The following is a 14,562-nucleotide window of genomic DNA, read 5'->3' as shown; positions in this document are numbered from 1 at the left end:
TGGATCTTTACTCAATATCGTGTTTGAAAAAAGTGTCGGTGGCCGGTATGGGGGTTGGAGCAATGGTGTTTAGTGTTGGGGCGATTTTGATATTAAAGATAATTTATTGACTACGGACAATCGGTTGACACTTTCTTCTCTTGTTTTGAAGTTAGCGGGTGTCGAGATTGGAGTGTTCAATCAAGATAAGGTGATTTGGTCTGTGGATCCGGCCGGTGTTTTTTCGGTAGCTTCTTGTTATGACTTTTATGTAAGATTTTGTATTCCTTTTGGCCCCCGTAATACGAATGATGCGTTGTTGGGAAAGTTATGGAAGATGGAGGTTCCTTATAAAATCAAGGCCTTTGGTTGGAGATTTTTTTTGTGAATAGGCTTCCAACAAATGACCTTTTCGAAGAATAGAGGTCTTGTCTTTCCTTTAGAGTCTTTAAAGTGTGCTTTTTGTGATATTGATTTTGAGAGTAGGAACCATTCCTTTTTTAATTATAAAGTGGTGAAGATTATTTAGAATGATATTGCTCTTTGGATTGGTAAATCGGTTGGTATAGAGGAGAAGTGTTTATCGAATTTTATGGATTGGTACTTGTTTTGTAAAGGTAAGAAGGTTAGGAAGGGCAAATGGGGAGTAGTTTAGCTTGCAACTTCGTGGTCTATATGGTTATTACGGAATGGGATTTGCTTTTGGAACGATGGTTGAAATGATAATACGGTGTGGAGTATAAAAAATTTAGTTTGGAAATGGTCGATTTTAGAAAAAATTACCAATCTCAATTATAGCTTTTACGAGTTTAGCAAAGATCCGTTGTTTTTCCTCTCATAACTCAAATTGGATGATAATCTCTTCCTTTTTTGACGGGTTGTTTTCCCCTTTTATTATGTAAACATGTTTCCCTTTAATATCATCTTGCTTAAAAAAAGAAAATAAACTATACAAAAATATGTTTCAAATTATTTACCTTCATGAAAAGTTTTAAAAATTTAAAAAGTCATTTATCTTTTTCTTAAATAAGCCAAAAGAAAATATTATAAATAAGAAGAGATTTTTTCAATACAATAAAATGAGTGCAAAGAAATATGTTCAGCAAAATTCAACTTACAGGGTTTTCTTGAAATTAATAAAGAGCCAATGTATTTTCTTTTTGTGCATAAAGTCTGATTGGAATGCTTGCAATTTTCATCAACCAAGCTAGAATGGTATTAAAGTTGTATCATGTTTTGTTCTTTTACATAATATAAGGTTTGTTGCTATGTGTAGTTCTGATTTGTTGTCATACTAGATGATGATTATGAGTGAAGGAAGAGGAATGAGGACATCGTGCAATATATACAGTATCTATTTTCCATCATATGTTACTGTTGTCAATGCTCTATATTCGGCCTCAAATGAGGAACTAGAAACCATTGTTTGTTTCTTATTATTCCAAATAAGCAATGAAGTTCCAAAGAAAAGGAAAAATCAATTGTGGAATGCCTAGTAATAAGAGATGCTTCCCAATCTAAATCTGAGAAGCCTTTGACACTTAGAGGTGATGATGAGTTCAAGAATAGTCCTTTTCTTGGATTATTCATGAGGAATGCCAGGACATGTAAAGTATATAGCATGTGTTTATTAGTAGGGGTGTCTAGGTATTCACTGAGCTTTGAGCTTACTTAGAGCATAAGAAATCCCTGATATTGAGTGAGTCAAGTACAATAGCCTGCAATTATTCTTGTATAAGTTAATGTTCACCAAATGTTTTTTTCCATATGAAGTTGAGGCTGCATTGGAATAAGGTGAGGTTTGATGTCAAGCAAACCAGCATTTTGAAGTAAATTCACTAGTACAAAGATGATTATCACTCAAATACAATCCGTAAGATGTCCGCAGAAACATCAATTTAGTTTCATATAATAGCATTGAATATTAAAATAATCAAAAATTTATATGTAGTTTGCAACTATTTATTTTTTAGTCAACTCTTAACATTAATAAAAATTGAGTTATGGCGTGAATCTCATTACAAGTACAACTTTATTCTGCAAGACCAGTACCATCATCCATTGCCATGTCCTGAGCACTCAAAACCACCAAACAAATAGCCTTCTGAGATTCTTAATTTTGACAGGACAATGTATGCAAACTTTGATGTGATCAGATCAGAGCAAAATAACAAAAACAAGAATATTGGCATTTACTATGAGGCAGGGGGAATGTTGAGTGTAAAGTAACCAAACACATTTAATTGAAATTAAAGACTCTATTAGCTGAGTTTCTTGTGTGTAAATGCTTTAACTTTTGTTGTCTCGAACGCATGTAACTAATCCCCAGTTAAGGCCCTTGGTCTATGTTCAAGACTAGAGAGGGACATCCCTGTCTGCGAAACTGCTCTGATGAATCCCATGTTTGCTGTCAAAGTTGGGGCATGCCAATGGTCACCAGTACCAAACACAATTTTGTTTTTTAAGGCCAGCTTCCTAGTTGTTGGGAGGCCCATCATGCGTCCTGAAGGAGTATCAGGAACAACCCTGTGGCAATTGATCCTCCAGCTTGTCAGTGCAAAATGTTGCAGATAAACCTAAGTGGTTCAAATAGAGAAAAAGATTAGCTGATTAAACTCACCTGAGATAATTTATTAACTTGTCGGCTCTAAGTTTCTCGTTTGGCCCTCCACACATTTGTACCAGCTCCTTAAATTCTGAAAGAACACTCTCACAAATTATGCCTTGCTTCCCATATAGGACTCTACCAAATTCCACATGGATTGGATTTTGAATTTCAGACATTATCTAGCACATAAATTGAGGAAAGCTTTTGTCAATTCACTTGACACCGATAAAAACCAGAATAGTTTATGAAAACTACATAAAATGCAAATACTGAATTTGTAATTAACTAAAACATAATAAAACTTTCGGTTAGTAAATTATTTAATAGAAAAGGACAAGTGATCAATATTGTAAATGGAAGGCAAAAACAGATGGCAACAAAAAAAAACGATAACTCACTTGACCAATCACAAAGTCAAAGTTTCCCTTAAACCGCTGTCTCAGTTCACTTTCTGGAGTGGCCAAAAGTTTTTCTGTTCCACCATTACTAATTCCTGATACAAAAGCTATCAAAGCAGTCGTATCAAAATTTACCAGATCACTCCCACCTAAAAGTGTCTTAGACTCGGTTGGTTCAGAAATTTTTTCGTCCAAGGAGCTTAGTTTCATTCCCATAATAACAGAACAGAATGTATCACCCAGCTTTGTTTCAATATCCTCTTGTGATAGATGCGATCTACTTTCAGCTTTATCTATTGAACGCTCAAGTTGAAAAGAACCCCTGTTAATTGAATTTTCTTCCAAAATATGCAGTTGTGTTTCAACCTTTCCTTCTGAAATCTCTACTTGAGAAGAATCCAAAGTCAAACTTTGAACAACATCTTTGTCATTGGCAGGGATGATTTCAAGGACAAGTGCATCTCTATATGATCTAGATATAACATTTATCCAGTCACCTTCTGTTTCTTCCAACATGTTAGAACTGAAAACCGAAAACTCCAAACGGACTTCAGATGCCCCAAATTCCTCACGTAGCTTGTCATAAACATGGCTTGAAATCCCATTGGCAAAGAAAATCATAACCGAGGAAGGTCTTAAGGCTAAGTTCGATTTGGCAGCAGCAAGTACTTGTTGAATGCGTAGCTTCAAACCCTTACTTTTATGACAACTATTCCATGAAACATACTTTGGATTCCTATCGGATACTATAATCCACACAGGCTTCCCGTTGAGGATACACACCACATCAACATGGATGTCTTTGAGAGAAGAACTATGTCTCTCTTCGCGACTAACCGAAGGCGATAGCGGGATTGATTTGCAAACTCTAGAAACCCCGCTTACAAAAGGTTGCTGTAGAATATGTAAAACTGCTTCAAGGTGCCCAATATTGACGCTGTTATTTTCACATAATAAACAGAAACTCTCATGATATAAAATACGTAATTGTTAAAAACTAAAATAAATTAATCAAAATTGATGATTTGAAATACAGATTAGTTTTAGGGTTTGACAATTATTAACAAGAGCATTACAATTATGAAATTCATGAAAGAGTGACATGAGTGAGACCTGAGAGAGGCAGAAGAAGAGGGTCGAGAGAGAAAATCGAGCTCGGCGCGTGCTAATTTGAGGAGGGTTCGTCTGCATGAGTGGGTGATGTTTGAAGAAGATGGCAATTGGTGAATGGAATCAATGACGCACCTGCATCTTTGTTTTGCTACTTCAACTTCCGCAACTCTACGTTCCTCTTTCGCCATTGTTTGGTTCTTTTTGCTTCGAAATTATCAGCTTTTGCTTTTTAATTGCTTACTTGTCTTCTTCGATTTCCCATTTCTGGTTCTAGACCTAGTAAGGGAATTTCTTCAAACCCCTAGTACCACAATTTTCCTATTTTTATCTTTATTTTTATATTTGGTACAATTCTCTCATTTTTATTTGTTTATGATTAAAAATACTTTTTTTTGTCAAATAATTTAATGATTAAGAATTCTTTTTTTTTTAATCAAATATACCGGATAAATTCACAAACACTACAACCAAGCCGATCCCAAAGGATTCAATTACCAAAAGAACAAAGTAAATTAAAATCTAAGGCATCATAAATCTTTCTATATTTGCCAACTCATATACACAATGTTATCAGTAAATTGAGGTCATATAGTTGCACTATCGATTATGCTCCCAAAGCAAATGAGATTTTGTGCAACACTCCTGATTGGATCTGCTGTATTTTTTAGCCTAAGTCCATGTTGTTTCTCTAGTTATAAACTTAAGAAGAGTTCAAGTCCATGTTGTTTCTCTAGTTATAAACTTAAGAAGAGTTCAAGTCCATGTTGTTTCTCTAGTTATAAACTTAAGAAGAGTTCAAGTCGTATATGTAAATGTATTAATTATTAGGACTTTCATGTTTATTTTTAGGCTTATATTGTTTAATGCTATGGATGAACCGTTAGTTAAGTTGTAATTGTGAATCACTCATAAATTTTTAAGTCAAAGTAAATTTTGTTTCATTGGAAGTGTGTATTCTATTTGATGTTATTGTTTTCATCATAGGTGTGTGATTGAGGGGAAGTGAGAGGGGTCTCATATCTGAGAGAGTCTTAGATAGAAATTACACGGGTAGAGATTAAGTGCGAAGTTTGTAAAACCAGAGGTTATTTAAAACTTCAAATTAATACTATTACAGTAGATTTCCTTCTTGATTTAGATGCCCTCAAATGTAAGTGACGTTGAACCGAGTTGGATTAACAATTGACCTGTGTTTGTTATTTTTTGCACTTTACTTCAACTTATTTATTATTCGATCTGTTGTTACGATGTCTTAACGTTGTATTCGACGTTACGTTTGACATCTTAGTGTCCTGATACGACATATGTCTTGTGCCAGAATTTCAACATGCAAATGAACATTTTTGAAATTTTGATATAATGATTAAAAATGAGAAACGCTACATTTACAACTAATAAAAATAAGGCTTAAATAATGATTTCGTCCCTGTAAGTTAGCGTGTTTTTGGTTTTAGTCCCTGAATCTTTTTTTTTTTCGTTCCAAGTCCCCATATGTTCAATTCGCTTTGGCGTTAGTCCCTGCTGTTAGTGAGACGTTAAAAAAAAGCTTTTGTGGCAGGCGTTGGTGACTTGGCATACTCCTTAAACAATTTTTTATTATTTTTTTTGTAACACACGTGGATATTAGTTTTATACTTTCATTCATCATATGGTACATGGACCATTTCCAAAATACATATATGTTACAGGAACTGAACTAAAAAATAATAAACAGTGTCACCTTCCTCTTCTCCTTCTCCAACTTAATCTTCATCACCATTTGTGACAAGCTGCAAACAACTGGGTTCAACACCATTTGTGACAAGCAACAAAGAACCTCCATGACCCAACCAACAACAACTTCAACAGTGTCACCTTCATCTTCTCCTTCTCCAACTTAATCTTCATCTTTTCCTTTTTGCCAATCTCAAAGAACCCCCATGACCCAACCAACAACAACTTCAACAGTGTCACCTTCATCTTCTCCTTCTCCAACTTAATCTTCAATTTTTCCTTTTTGCCAATCTCAAAGAACCCCCATGACCCAACCATACATTAACCCTACATTTTAACACTTCCAAAACCTCCTTTTAGGGTTACCAATGGAGTTTGACATAAATATTTTCATGCTTCTATTGCAACCACAAACCGGTGCTTCAACGTGATGAGATTTAGCAGACGAATTAGAAACCATGGCAGAAGGGAATGAAAAGGTGCAGCGAAGATGAGGGATTTTGGAGTTAATGACCTTGAAGGAGAAGAAGAACAAATTCTATTTTTTTTCATTTGGTCCCTATTTAATATATTGCAAAGAGAAGATGTCCACATGTGTAATGAAAAATAAAATAAGATGAAACAATGTTATCCATGTCAGCAACGTCTGCCACCTAATCCTTTTTTTTAACGTTCCTTTGACATGAGGGACTGAAACCAAAGAGAATTGAACATATGGGAATTTAGAACGGAAAAAAAAAAGATTCAGGGACTAAAACCAAAAACACGCTAACTTACAGGGACGAAATCATTATTTAAGCCTAAAAATAATGTAAGGAGAATTTTTCTCCTTCACTCTCCATACATTCCCTTGAAGTATTAAATATCTTTTCTTTCTATTTATAATTTATTTTCTTTTATTTCTCTCATTATTATTGATCAGAAACACATTCCCCTCACATATATTTTTCCTACAAATATCTCTATTTGGAGTTAACTTAAAAGATATTCTTTTAGTCATATTTATTATTTACATAAATAAATTACAAAGCATCACTAAATTTAATTTCATTCACTTCCTCCAGTTTATACAAACTAGATGCAAAGCAAATATGAAACCGGTAGAAATTTGTCTCATTAAACATGAATTTCGTCTGTTCTACCACCAGGTTGTCTTTATTTATATAGAAAATCATGTCACCCGTGAAAGAAAATGATCAAACTTGAAAGAAAATGATCAATCTATAGGCAAAGTAGTAAATATTTTCTACACACTCTAGGATAATAATTTCATGAAAGAAAGAAGAAGCCAAAGAAATGATCATGGCATGTGGATAACACAACGAAGACACTTTCCTTCATTCATGAGATTGAAAGCTTTATTAATGTCATCAAATGTCAGATTGTGTGTTATGTAGTCATCAATCTGAATTTCCTGCATATTTATTTATCATACATAAGATTAGCACATAGTTTTATCATAATATTTATTCAAACTTGTTTTACCTTGTTCATATATTTTTCTACTAGTGAAGGAAGATCAGTTTTAGGTTTCCATCCTCCAAATAGAGATCCTTTTAATGTTCTTCCTGTCAAGAATAATCCATAATGAGCCGACATCTCCGGCTTCACCTTCGGCACACCAAGTGTTACAGTCAAACCCGATCCCTATTAGAATCAACAAAAGATAGAATCAAATTCAAGTCAGGCTCGTTGTTTAGGTAAATAACTTAAATAAGTGCTTATATGTATAAGCTGCTTTTATGTGACTTGAAGGATATAGAGTATTACATCACAACATGATTGCAATGCAGTTGTTATCATATCAGTGTTACCGACACATTCAAAACAAAAATCTGCTCCACCATCAGTAATGCGCTTAATAACCTGAAATTTTCAACACAAAAATTGTTGTGATGGTCATGTATGAGATTATTTGAAAAGGTTTAAAATTGGATGTTTTCTAATGAGTAGAAGAATCCACCTGCACAATAGGCTCTTTGTACAAATTCGGATCAACAACTTCTGTAACCCCAAAAGATTTAGCTGTGGTGGAAATCAACAAGAAAACAGATAGTAAATCAAGAGGTTAATTATGATTTATGACAGGTTTTATGGTTTAAAAATAGTTTCAGAGTAATTTGGAGAACTAATTATATCACCATTTTCACACTTCTTTGGGTTGTTGTCAACACCAATTATTCTAGATGCACCTCTTATTTTAGCACCTTGAGCAACCTATTGAACGTAAAAGTTATGATTTGCAAAATATCATATAATTATTCATCTGTTAAGAAGATGATTATAAGACCTCGAGAGCATGAAGAGATTCAAAAATAATTGTTGAGTATTTGGACTTACGGAAAGGCCAACAGTTCCGAGACCAAATATAACCACTGTTGATCCTTTTGTAACATCGGCAACATTCCATGCTGCACCCAGACCTAATGCAAATTCGTCAAATAATCAATAACACAGCAAAAAAAAAAAACTCATTAATCGCAATAGAGTTTCAATGCTGTCTATGAACTTTACCTGCAGAGACGCCACAGCTTAGAATGCATATTTTGTCGAGAGGTACATGAGGACTAACTTTCACTGCACATCCAGAATGGACAACTGTATATTCGCTAAAACTCGAAACACCACAATAATGATAAACAGGCTTCCCTTTTATTGAGAATCTTGTCTTTTGATCACTATGCATTAAACCCTTTCTTTCCAATCCCAAAACTTGACAAATATTACTTTTTCCCGATTTGCACGGCTTGCATGACATGCATTCTCCTATGAAAACTGTTAGCACATGGTCCCCTTGTTTGAATTCAGTCACTCCTAGCCCTACACTCTCAACAACCCTGCAAAACCATTACTCTATACTCAATATCTAATATAGAAAATTATACTTTTTTTGCAATTGTTTAGTTTAAGTCATGGCCAAGATGCTACAGTCATGGTTCTAAACTGCAAATACGGTTTTTCACTGTGAACTTTGATATTACAACAGAAAATGTGGCCGACGTGGCTGTAATTGCGATTGCAAACAACAACAAAAAGTAGAACATTAAGTGTAGATTACCCAAATGATTCTAATTAATCAATTGTGAAACCCTAAAAAAGACAAATTGTTTTTAAGATCTTCTAGAAAAATAACTAAAGGATCACTATCACTAATGACTCGTTAATAAATAAAATCAACAGAAGAACATTAAGTGTAGATTACCCAGATGCTTCATGGCCAAATATGCGAGGAAATATAGCCTGCATAAAAAAACACCTTATGTCAAATGTTTATTACTTAATTCAATATCCATTAGCTTTTGCAAACAACACAAGCAGGCATACTTTTGAGGAATGCAATGTTTAGAGTACTAATTGATCATCTATGAAGAACTGACACGACGCAGACATCGAACATATCATTACTCGGACGTGTGAGTGCTACACAGACATAGTTAATCATTAATCGGGTCAAACAAAATGTTGATCGGTACATAAACTGTCTCACAAATGGAAAAAAAAAAAGTTATTCAATTACATCTCACAATGACAGGACAATGTCTAATGAAACAGGTAATTAGAAATTGATGATGTTAAAAATAATAAAATTGAAAAAAAAAATAAAAAGATCCACTTACATGGGATTCCCAAGCAGAAAGATCACTACGACATAGAGAGGTGGAAACAACCTTAATCCTAATCTCGAATGGTTGGGGAGGACTGACTTCCACTTCCTCCAGTACCAATGCCTCACCAGCTCCCCATGCCACTGCGGCTGTTTAATTCATAAACGATGGACATGGGTCATACATAGATATCATAACAGAAAGGAAATGGTAAAGTGGACTCACCTTTGCAGGTTATGACTTGAGGGGTTGATGATGCCATGTTAGCTGTTGATGTCTAACGAAAACTTGAAGAAAAAAAAAGGTTAAAAAGTCAAGAGAACTTCAATTGTTCATGTTGTTGTTGGTTGTTGTGGTAGGTGAAGGAATATATCATACATATTAAATCTAAGTTTCATGGTCTAAAATATTAATTTCTCAATTAATTTTTTAAAAAATAAAAAATTTATTATTTATAAATATCAATAATTTATTTCCGATTAATTTGAATTTTAGGGTTTATTACACAAATTAATAAAGTAAAATAATTTATTTCCGATTAATTTGAATTTTATTTTTATTACACAAATTAATAAAGTAAAATGACAGCAGAGAATTCGATTTTTTTTTGGTGTTAACCGACCGGTATCCGCGGGGAAAGGGACCCCACGTGACTAATCCGGACCCGGAGGCGACGGTATCGTGGCCCCAGGGCGTTTTTGACTCCAGCCGGAAACGGGCCGGTTCCGTCCCTTTTTGGAGAAAGGTCATTTGCCAACTGAGTCAACCCTTTGAGGTTAGAATTCAATTATATTTTGATTAAAATAAGATAATTAACTAACAATTTAATTAAGTAGAAATTAAAACAATAATAAGTTATGATCATAATTTAACATGAGGGCACTCGTTAGCAGAACTCTTAAAAAAATAAATGATTTTTTAGGCGGTGTATTTTATGCATCGATTTTGTATGTGAGTGTTTGAAAATTTGAATGAAGTAAATCCCAATCCAAGTAAACCCAGTTAAGATCTCCATCATTCAAAATATTTTTAATTGATTTTATTTCTATACATAAAAAACAATGAACAACCGAGATCTCACCATTAAATTTTAACCAGAAGAAGTAGTACAATTAATATCCTCATTTCAAATCAATTTTAGTAATTGACTTTGGCTCTGTAAAAAACAATGAACAGCTGATTTCTAAGTGCAGAAAAATATCACTACAGAGGATTTCTTTTCCAATAGAGTTAGGATTTTCTCCGATTAAATTTTAACATAAAGAAGTACAGTTAACATATCCATCATTCAAATCAATTTTAATCGACTTTGAATCTATGTAAAAATAATATCAATCAAGTTTAACCTCTACTTTAAACATGTATTGATCCAATTTTACTTATTTTTAGATCAACTCTCGTCATTCATAAAGTATTTCATTTCAGAATAAAAACCCACAAAGAAAAGATCAATAGTAACAACAGTTATATGGCTTGGAATCTTTATTTGACTATTTGGCAGACTAACCAAAGTTCTAAGTGTTCAATCCCATTCAAATTTCACATCATCACAAACTTTTGTATCCTATTCATTGTATAGACATTTTATAAAAATAACTTGGAAGAAAGAATAATGCTATATTTGCAGCATCAAACAATATTACTCTCAATCATTTCTTAACTAGAACATAAAGAACAACGCGATTGCTGCGATAATCAGGATGCCATAGAGTTTGATCCACACGACCAATTGTGAAATCATTCATTGCAGCTTCTAAGAAGTACTCAAGAATTGCATCTGAAATCACAAAACAATAATTTTCACAATTATGGTAAGGATTGAGGTTCATACAAGAAGAAAAGAGGTTGATCTCCTTACCATTTCTAAGTTCCCCGGCCAAAAAAATTGTCGTGTTAGGTCCAGAGAGCTGAGCAAGTGTCTCTAGCAGATCCACAACAGCACCTTCACTATACACCACGTCAGATCCTAGTACTGAAAGCAATAAATTAAGTGAGTTTCATGTACAAATCTTTGAAAACGTCCGACAGATCGTAAACAAGGTGCGCTTTTCTGAAAATGACTTGTGGTACATAGTATAGTTAGATAGCTACTATAGCACTGTAATGCAGTCGAATTTGAACAAAGCACAATTTTATGCAATCTGCAATTGATAAAACTTATTAAGGTGATGATAACAATACAAATGACGGCAACATGTCACAGTGAGTTCATTACTAGTTAATAAAGGTTGAGGGAGGGTTATTACTGTAATCAGGTGTGGGAACAATGAGCTCTGGATCAGGATCATCTCCCCATGTGAGTTCAGTTGCTGTTATGGAACCACGCAGAGAAATATGTTCCATATTGGTTTCAATATTCTTTCTGAGTAGCCTCATTCTATCAGGCAGATCAGTAAGAACGACTTCACCACCCAAAAGAGCTGCAATGCAACTATGGAAGAAAAATAAATAAGAATCGAGCATTATACCCAACTTTCTCTCTAATGATTTCATTCCCAATCTTATCTTATCATGTGAAAAAGCTAAATGCGGATAAAGAAAAACCAGTTAAATTTTTTAGTATTTTGGCACAGCAAATTAATGAACAGTAACAATGAGTTTGATTGTAATTACCCAACCAATCCGCAACCAGATCCGAGTTCAACAATCTTCTTGCCTTGAAGAACAAGCAATCCCGAGTCAACAGAATGTTCTAGAAACTTTCCGAGCATAACTCCACTGTCCCACATCACTGATCCAGTTACTCCGGGCGTTCCCTTGAATCAAAAAGCCATAACTGTGAAGTTTGAACTAAATTCAACAATGGTAGGTATGATGTCAATTTAACCATTAAAACTTAACTAATAATTAAGCTCTAATGCAAATTATCCATGTGATTGTAAATATTAAGTAGCAATAATCAGTATTTCAAGAATTAGGTTATCAAATTAGAAGAACTCGTAGAATCATGAAAATAAAATATTTCATCAATAACCTTTAAATTAAAGAATAAGAGAGAGAGATATACCAAGGAAGAAGGTGATTGAAGAATGGAGAGAGAGTGACCACAGGAGTCGAGGCAGAGCTGCAAGGAAGATTGAGCGACAAAAGCATTGGGTTTGGAAAGAGTGGGCTGGAGAATACCCCAGAGAAGCATGGTCTCTTCCGCAGCTGATTCCTCCCCAGGAACAACCAACATGACGGAACCACCGTATGAACCCAACTTCCCCGTTGCCGCCGGTGCATTCTCTTCATCTTCCTCCATTCTCTACTCCAAGGTTGTTGTTCACACCTCTCTTCCAAAGGTTCTATCCACCTCCGGAGAGAGAGAGGTAGAAATACTAAATTAACCTTTCAATTGATAAGGTAAAACTTTGGTAAAATAAAATTTTAGAATGTAATTCATATAATGACTTTTTTTTTAAATAATTTTTATTGTATGTCATAAAATTTCTAAAAATTAAGACTGGCCATGACAATGGCGGAGCCAGGAATTTTATACAGCCTGGGCAAAAACTTTCCACTATTGATTATTCATTTGTTTTAATTTTCACACCTTATTTTTATTAATTTTGCCCCTGATTTTGTCTAAAAATTTACTATTAAATTGGGGAGAGTACAAAAAAAATAGGGGTTGAGCTCGGGCGCTTGCCCGGGCTAGTTGGGCCTTGGCTCCGCCCCTGGCCATGAACCAAAAACTCAGTAGTGAAAATAAGAAGCTATCACATGAAGAATTGGTAAACTTTTTTTTTCTGCGTCACAAAGTATCCATCACAAAGTACCATGTCAATCTTTCATAATCAATTCAATTATTGGTCGCATCTCACACATTTGCGGTTATCAATCATCTCCTCTATTTAAAGAGGAAAATGTGACACCCTTCAGGTATTCAAATTATTTGCCTTCAATTTTCACTCTCTTACTTATTTAAACGTTTGTGTGTTAATCTTGCAGGTTGGTTTCTTCTCTACCACATCGGAAACCTTGAACCACCATAATAAACCACAATTTCATCATCGCCAATCACCTTATAGTTCTAGACCAAGATGGCAGCGGTTGTTGGAGGCTCAAATAAAAGTCTAAAGTGTTGGATCTCTGAGAAGATCCGTAGACCAGATTGTGCATTATGAGAGAAGTTAGAATGTAAGGAGGCTTACACCCTAAAGGACTAGTTGATTAAGGTGCATCCATGCGTTAACTATGAATAAAAGTTATTGTTCGGTGAAGATAGTCAGGTATCAGGAAACGGTGTATTTAGTTGGGCACCGTCTGCAATCGAAAGAGGAAAGTGAGCGCAGACCCCGTTTGTGGTTTGACACGTATACTCCCTTGAACACTTTGTAAAAAAGGATCTCGAAGGTGTGTGTCAACATGGAGTTCAAGGAGACTGAAATAAGATGTCATTATCCAATCAAGGAATCGGCTTAGACCAACAAGTCCAAGTATTTTTGTTTCTATAAGATTCATGGTCACAACACCAACGATAATATCCAACTGAAGGATGTGATCGAATTACTGATCAAGAAGGGGTAGTTATCTAAGTACACCATGGACAACAAAAGGGATCCAGAGATTCCCCAAGAATAATCATCCCCTAAGAAAGTTGTTGAAGTTTTGATTGGGAAGAAAGCTAAAAAGGCAGGCAACAGAGAAGGTGATAGACATGAGGGGAAGCATCGATATATTGCTTCCATTACAATAGGCGCATCAATATTATGCAATCTGCCCTATAGTACGGTAAGAAAAAGGTCGATGAGCTAATGGTCATCAATAAGAAGGAATGGGGTGCCTCTAGAAAGAGCCCATAGACATATATCCTCGGATTTCGGGATAGCGAAAAGGTTTAAGGATTTCCTAAAAAAATATTTCCATTGGTCATAATGGTTACGGTCTCCAACTTTGACGTATCCAGGACGCTGAATGATGCAGAAGTTCCTTCAATATTATGTATGCAGATCTCTTCGAGAAGATGGGGTTCAATAGAGAAAAATTGTGTCTTTATGAAGGGTCTGATCTACAACTCTTCAATGGCACTCTAACCCACCCTTAAGGGTACATAAAGTTGATGGTCACCTTATAGGAGGGAGGAGATATATCAAGATGGTCAACTCCTAATTCCTAGTCATTCCTTATAAGAGCGTTCATAGTTGTAACATGGGTCGGCCCT

General features: G+C 34.8%; 3 protein-coding genes across 3 annotated transcripts; all 3 read right to left on the bottom strand.

Moving 5' to 3' along the window:
* Positions 1-2,060: 2,060 nt before the first annotated feature.
* On the bottom strand, positions 2,061-4,422 carry LOC131653277 (uncharacterized). The gene is made up of 4 exons (XM_058923368.1): positions 4,099-4,422; positions 2,986-3,922; positions 2,600-2,766; positions 2,061-2,505 (listed from the first exon to the last, which is right to left on the bottom strand). The coding sequence occupies exons 1-4, from the start codon at positions 4,284-4,286 to the stop codon at positions 2,298-2,300; spliced, it is 1,500 nt and encodes a 499-aa protein (XP_058779351.1). The 5' UTR covers positions 4,287-4,422; the 3' UTR covers positions 2,061-2,297.
* A 2,421-nt stretch (positions 4,423-6,843) lies between these two features.
* On the bottom strand, positions 6,844-9,792 carry LOC131653276 (alcohol dehydrogenase-like 6). The gene is made up of 10 exons (XM_058923367.1): positions 9,642-9,792; positions 9,429-9,565; positions 9,014-9,051; positions 8,326-8,648; positions 8,152-8,234; positions 7,953-8,028; positions 7,775-7,836; positions 7,582-7,677; positions 7,297-7,458; positions 6,844-7,225 (listed from the first exon to the last, which is right to left on the bottom strand). Exons 1-10 carry the CDS (start codon positions 9,676-9,678, stop codon positions 7,112-7,114), a joined length of 1,128 nt encoding a protein of 375 aa, XP_058779350.1. The 5' UTR covers positions 9,679-9,792; the 3' UTR covers positions 6,844-7,111.
* A 1,191-nt stretch (positions 9,793-10,983) lies between these two features.
* On the bottom strand, positions 10,984-12,722 carry LOC131647685 (uncharacterized). The gene is made up of 5 exons (XM_058917549.1): positions 12,424-12,722; positions 12,030-12,172; positions 11,663-11,847; positions 11,275-11,388; positions 10,984-11,193 (listed from the first exon to the last, which is right to left on the bottom strand). Exons 1-5 carry the CDS (start codon positions 12,658-12,660, stop codon positions 11,066-11,068), a joined length of 807 nt encoding a protein of 268 aa, XP_058773532.1. The 5' UTR covers positions 12,661-12,722; the 3' UTR covers positions 10,984-11,065.
* Positions 12,723-14,562: the final 1,840 nt, after the last annotated feature.

Source organism: Vicia villosa, linkage group LG2, assembly GCF_029867415.1.
Source record: "Vicia villosa cultivar HV-30 ecotype Madison, WI linkage group LG2, Vvil1.0, whole genome shotgun sequence".
NCBI classification, from domain to species: domain Eukaryota; kingdom Viridiplantae; phylum Streptophyta; class Magnoliopsida; order Fabales; family Fabaceae; genus Vicia; species Vicia villosa.
The sequence above is the reverse complement of the archived record's forward strand: the minus strand, read 5'-3'. Positions and strand labels throughout refer to the sequence as shown.

What these genes read in the sequence shown, in the direction of transcription:
- LOC131653277 (XM_058923368.1), bottom strand. Translation starts at nt 4,286, where the DNA reads ATGGCGAAAGAGGAACGTAGAGTTGCGGAAGTTGAAGTAGCAAAACAA. An exon ending in TCTTCTTCTGCCTCTCTCAG is followed by an intron (nt 3,923 to 4,098) that starts GTCTCACTCATG and finishes TGAAAATAACAG; the next exon opens with CGTCAATATTGGGCACCTTG. An exon ending in TTGACTTTGTGATTGGTCAA is followed by an intron (nt 2,767 to 2,985) that starts GTGAGTTATCGT and finishes TTTATGTGCTAG; the next exon opens with ATAATGTCTGAAATTCAAAA.
- LOC131653276 (XM_058923367.1), bottom strand. Translation starts at nt 9,678, where the DNA reads ATGGCATCATCAACCCCTCAAGTCATAACCTGCAAAG. An exon ending in CCCAAAGAAGTGTGAAAATG is followed by an intron (nt 7,837 to 7,952) that starts GTGATATAATTA and finishes TTTCCACCACAG; the next exon opens with CTAAATCTTTTGGGGTTACA. An exon ending in CATTGCAATCATGTTGTGAT is followed by an intron (nt 7,459 to 7,581) that starts GTAATACTCTAT and finishes TGATTCTAATAG; the next exon opens with GGATCGGGTTTGACTGTAAC.
- LOC131647685 (XM_058917549.1), bottom strand. Translation starts at nt 12,660, where the DNA reads ATGGAGGAAGATGAAGAGAATGCACCGGCGGCAACGGGGAAGTTGGGT. An exon ending in TCTGGTTGCGGATTGGTTGG is followed by an intron (nt 11,848 to 12,029) that starts GTAATTACAATC and finishes TTTCTTCCATAG; the next exon opens with TTGCATTGCAGCTCTTTTGG. An exon ending in GGCCGGGGAACTTAGAAATG is followed by an intron (nt 11,194 to 11,274) that starts GTAAGGAGATCA and finishes TTGTGATTTCAG; the next exon opens with ATGCAATTCTTGAGTACTTC.